Source organism: Anas acuta, chromosome 13 (assembly GCF_963932015.1).
Source record: "Anas acuta chromosome 13, bAnaAcu1.1, whole genome shotgun sequence".
Classification (NCBI taxonomy): Eukaryota; Metazoa; Chordata; class Aves; order Anseriformes; family Anatidae; genus Anas; species Anas acuta.
Genome location: NC_088991.1, coordinates 6829605 through 6834810, shown reverse-complemented (window position 1 = coordinate 6834810; position 5206 = coordinate 6829605). Strand labels below are relative to the sequence as shown.

At 53.4% G+C, this 5206-nt stretch overlaps 1 protein-coding gene across 1 annotated transcript; it reads right to left on the bottom strand.

Moving 5' to 3' along the window:
• Positions 1-3239: 3239 nt before the first annotated feature.
• Positions 3240-3940, bottom strand: PIN4 (peptidylprolyl cis/trans isomerase, NIMA-interacting 4). The gene is made up of 4 exons (XM_068697408.1): positions 3886-3940; positions 3712-3770; positions 3512-3631; positions 3240-3416 (listed from the first exon to the last, which is right to left on the bottom strand). Exons 1-4 carry the CDS (start codon positions 3923-3925, stop codon positions 3258-3260), a joined length of 378 nt encoding a protein of 125 aa, XP_068553509.1. The 5' UTR covers positions 3926-3940; the 3' UTR covers positions 3240-3257.
• Between the last annotated feature and the right edge of the window lie 1266 nt (positions 3941-5206).

The following is a 5206-nucleotide window of genomic DNA, read 5'->3' as shown; positions in this document are numbered from 1 at the left end:
GATCTGTGTACCTTTGTTAAATATTTTCATGTGATCTCTATGCCTCTGTTAAATCTGTCACTCTGTTTGTCTGGGCTACATCACTGATTATTTCAGCCATCTAAAGTTTAAAAATAAATACATACTTCTTTCAGGTTATGTAACTTTCTGTCGTAGCTAGTGAGCAAATCCAGCATCAATTCCTGCGTGAAGAAGCAGCCTAAGAAGCTCTTAATCACATTTCAGGTGCTGGGGAAGGGACGTCACTGTGGACTTGGTTAACTAGGATGAAAACAGTTCATGTTCTTGTTATTTAATAAATAATAATAATAAAAAATATTAATAAAAAATGCCTCTCCAAGCTTGCAGCTCTGGTTTCCTGTTTCAGAGTCCCTCCTGTCTTCAGAGGAGGCTGAAGGTGAGGTCCCACAGCAGCTTTAACACAGCCTAAATCCAAGCTGCTGGAGTTCCTCCTTCCTCGACTAAAATAAAGCCCGTGTGCCTGCCTGAACCTTGCCTGCCATTTGGGTGCGCCAGATGCTGGTGCAAAGAGAACACAGCTCCTGCAATCCGTTTTTAAATTTGCTGTGGTGGAGGTGGTGGTGGTGGGGGGGGAAGCTGATTGCTGCTATAAATCCTCCATGCAACGGAGGCCAGCGCACCATCTGCCCGGTGCCAGCTCCAACGCTGCCCTGGAGCACTGCAGAAACCCTCTCGCTCAAATCCCTGCCAGGCTGTGGTTGCTGCAGAAGGGTTGTAGAGCTGGGGGGGGTCACAGGACTGAAATAGCAATTAGGGCCTTGCCTACTGCAAGGTGCTGCACATTCGGGACCTTTTAGTATTTCTGGGGGAGTCTATGGCTTCAAAGCAGGCTGTGGTCTAACCTTGTAGCCCTTCTCTCATCTGTCCCTAATAGTATGGTCAGAAGCCCATCCACACATAAAGGCAGCGGGGGGGGAACATCCCTGTCTTAAAATTGTGGGTTGCTTACTCTGGTCCTTTAACACTCTTCCCACCTCTGGTTTAGCTGTAAAAAATATTTTCTTGCAGGTACTATAGGCGCAGTGAAATCGAAGTGGGTTCCTAGTTTTGGACCATGCAATTTTAAAATCAGAGGTTCTGGCTTTTAGCAATGCTTTGCTCGTCTGATTTGCCCCTCTGCCACAGTGATGGGATAAACTCGGCCTGGGTATGCTTGCAACTATCACATCATCTTACCTTGTAACCACACGGCAGGGAATTTCAGTGCTTCATCTCTGTTAAATGCCTAGCAGGTTTGCCTTGTATGTCACAGCGTGATAGCAAGGGACACTTTCACACCTGGTTGAGTTCTGCAGTATTTGGAGAAGAAACTGGTATGCTGCTGTATTTGAATTCTTTGTACTAGATAACAAACCAAATACGAACAGTTGTCCTGGCAGAACAGGAGATATGCCATGTGCTTTTGCTAATAGGTAGAACAAAGCCCTGGTAGCCTGGAAACGAGCAGTTTATTAATAGAGCATCCCTTAAATGAGGCCGCATCTGCTCTCATGCTGTAGAAAGGCCTGTCTGCCTCTCATAACAAAATATTAATGAGGTAGAGCTTTGCGAGTGTTGGTCGGCCTGTGCAAGCCTCCCATCCTCTTGGCAAAATAAACACCTCAAGAAGTGGGGCAGGAAAAAGACCTGCCCTGGTTTCAGTTTTGTATCCTCATTGCGTGTGATCCTGGGAAAGGCGTTTTTGTGCTATTTGATTTTTTTTTTGTCCCCATCCTAAGCCCTCTGACACGCTGGGATGCTCACCTGCAGCAAAGACAGCACCAGTCTGAGTTCTGCCTTTCAGCAGGCAGAGGATCAGCACGCTGGGATATTTATTACGAAGGTCAGGGAGGTAGGAGACATGCTGAGCTGCTTCATTCACATCCGTCATGCTGTCATTTAGCCGGTTTTACCAGAAGGACAAGGTGCAGTCTGCGAGGCTCCATACACGTACCGCACACTGAGCAGTAGAGGAATTGATGGAGTGACAAGCATTTAGTGCTTTTTCTGCTTCTCTCCCCTTATTCGAGTTACAGTTTCTTCCCTGAGCTTTGATCAGATAAAGTGTGGATGACTTTTTATGCAGGGGGACTCCTCCTGCACCTTCCCCCTCCCTGCTACTGCTCAGCCAAGCCTCCAGCCTTCGTAAAGGTCTGGGAACTGAAAGAACGAGGAGCCTGCCCAGGGCAGCGGCTGTGAGCTCTAGCTGTAGCATTATTCTGCCTCTACCAAAGGGAGGCTCTTCCCAGGTTAAGTCTGAGCTCTGGAGCAGAACCTGTAGCATGTGAACTGTCCACATTCTCCCTGGTGGGGGTAAGGGTAAACGCCCGAAGGAACCCATTTTCAGGTTGGTTAGATTTGCATAGAAACGCCTGAGCTTCCAATTGGACAGATCATGTCATTTCCATGTGCAGTTGCAGCCCAGAAAGCCGTGTCCTGGGCTGCACCAAAAGCAGCATGGCCAGCAGGGTGAGGGAGGGGATTGTCCCCCTCTGCTCTGCTCTAATGAGAGTCCTGTGTTCAGCTCTGGGGGACAGAGCTGAACACAGAGGCACAAGGAGGACGTGGACATATTAAAAGAGTCCAGACGAGGGCCACAAAGATTATTAAGGGGCTGGAGCATCTCTCCTACAAAGACAGGCTGAGGGAGTTGGGGGTGTTGAGCCTGGAGAAGAGAAGGCTCTGGGGGAACCTTTTAACAATCTTCCAGTACCGAAAGGGGGCTACAGGAAAGCTGAGGAGGGACTCTTTATCAAGTAGTAATAAGACAAGGAGTAATAGCTTTAAAATAAAAGAGGGCAGATTTAGATCAGATATAAGGAAAAAAAAATCTTTATTATAAGGGTGGCAGGACACTGGAACAGGTTGCCCAGAGAAGCTGTGGATGCCCCATCCCTGGGAGTGTTTAAGGCCAGCTTGGATGGGGTTTTGAGCAACCTCATTTAGCGGGAGGTGTCCCTGCTCATGGCAGGGGGGTTGGAATTAGTTGATCTTTAAGATCCCTTCCAACCATTCTATGATCATCACCTCTGCAGCTGGAAGAGAAGAGACTCACCTGCCAGCTGAAGCTGATTTAAAATGCTAATTTGACCTTTTCCAAGGAAAGCTTTACCTCTCTGTGCAGGGTCCTGTGCTCCGTGTGTCCTGCCACAGTGGCAGGGACGGGCTGGCTGTCTCCAAGCACCCTGCTGCAAGCTCTAGGTGCCTGGGACACGCTCGGAATTCAAGCAGTCAGGAACTCAATGGCCATTCACACTTTATTTTCGGCCTTCCACCATGATAATGTGGTACCCGAACTTGGTTTTGACGGGAGGGTCCGTGTACACCGGCTTGTCCATGCTGCTCACGGGCAAGGCGAACGCAGCCTCCTGGAAGGGTCCCACCATGGAGCCTCTGCTCATCCAGCCCAAGTCTCCCTGCGAGAAGAAACCAACGGGGTTAAGGACGGGCTCTGCACCGCTTTTGGGGTTGGGCAGCCCAATTTTTGGGGCCGCTCGGGGGGCATCCTTACCCCTTGCCTGGCCTTATCCTCGCTGTACTGCGCGGCCACCTCGCTGAAGCGCACCCCGGCCTTCAGCTTCTCCATGGCCTCCATGGCCTTGCCGTGCTTCTCGCAGAGGATGTGCCGCACCTGGAGGGGGACACGGCGGGGCAGCGGGGCCGGTGGATGCCCACCGGGAGCTCCGTGGCCCCGGTGCCTCCGGTACCCACCTTAACGGAGCTGCCGCCGCCCTTCGGGCCCTGCGCCTTGCCCTCGCCGCTCTCGCCGCCTGCCAACGCAGCGCCCTGAGACCGAGCAGGGCCTCCGGGCCTCGGGGCTCCGCTACCGGCCCCGAGCCCACGGCCCCCCTCGTTCCCCGGTCCCCCTGCCCCGGCCCCGCTCACCCTTGCCGGCCTTGCCGCCTCCCTTCCCCTTCGGAGCCATGGCCGCCGCCCGGCCCGCCCCGCGCCGCCGCCGTGAGGCCGCGGCCAGCCCCCGGGACCGCCTTTTTTTTTTTTTTTTTTTTTTTTCCTATCTTCCCTTTCCGTCTTTCTATCCGTTCTCTCTCTCTTCCTCTCTCTCTCTCTCTCTCTCTTTTTTTTTTTTTTTTTCCTGAGTTTTTCAGCCTGGCTCCTCCCTTACAGGCTCAACCCTGCGAGAGGGGAGGGTGCGATGTGCAAGCGATGGGAGAGGGGAAAAAAAATAATAAAAAAAAATAAAACCACAAAAACAACAAGCACAAGGAGAGCAGAGCCTCTTCCCAAGGAAAATCCAGCACAGGGCCTGGCACGGAGCACCCCAGCCCTGCTGAAGCCGTGCCCTCAGCCCCCTTTCTCCCCAGGGCTGCCTGCCCCCAGCCCCGTCTTCTTGTAAATACCCAAAGAAATGAAAGTGCAAACTTCCCAAACACCCCGTTCCTGCAGCAGGCACTGCCTGGCCCTTTCCTGCTCTGAGGAAGAAGAAGGGCTGGTGTTTCTGCTCAGCCCTCTGCCTTCTGCCCCCAAGCCTTGGGTGTCACTGCCCCGCTGCCTCAGCGCGGCCTGGTGAGGATCCATGGGGGGGATCTGCTTGTGCTGTGGGGATCTGGGGATCTGCTTATGGCACCATCGGCAGCATGGGGACAGCGCTGGGGTAGAGCCCCTGCTGTGTGGGTAACCCCTGGGCATGGGCAGGACGGTGGGAACCCCCCCTGAGTAATCCACGGGTGCGGATCGGGGCACGTCCCCCTGTGTTTCTGCCCCTGGCTGTGTTTGGCCAGCAGCCACAGGACCCCCAGCGATGGTGTTGGCTTTTGCAGAGTGCTTCAGTCCTATGCCAGAGGCAGGAAAGGAGATTTCTTTCTGCTTCCTTCTCGCAGCACCAGGACCAAGCCCTCCCCGTGCCTCCAGCCACCTGAAGTCCAGGAGATGCTTGTCCTGGGAGGCTGGTGGGGACCCGTGTGTGGAGCATGGCTCCTCGGGGAAGCAATGTGACCCTGGGGCCTGAGTTTACAGCAAGGGCCGGAGAGCTTTCAGAAATGCAGCACTGTCGGGGGCTTTCAAGGGGGTGGGTTTTGGCCTGAGGTCATTGCACGGGCTGCAGACACCGGGGCGCCCGCTCCCCATGCAGCAGGGAGGATGCTTTGGCTGACGAGAGGGAACGGTTTGTGGCTCTTCCAAAGCAACCTCATTTCCAAAGAGCCTCCTCACATCTTCCCAAAGTAAATCTGCGTGTTTCCAGCTGAAC

Excerpts from the sequence above, each read along its gene's own strand:
- PIN4 (XM_068697408.1), bottom strand. The coding sequence starts at position 3,925 with ATGGCTCCGAAGGGGAAGGGAGGCGGCAAGGCCGGCAAGG. Across the intron at positions 3,632-3,711 it reads GCGGCGGCAGCTCCGTTAAG|GTGCGGCACATCCTCTGCGA; the intron begins GTGGGTACCGGA and ends GTCCCCCTCCAG. Across the intron at positions 3,417-3,511 it reads AGGATAAGGCCAGGCAAGGG|GGAGACTTGGGCTGGATGAG; the intron begins GTAAGGATGCCC and ends TTCTTCTCGCAG.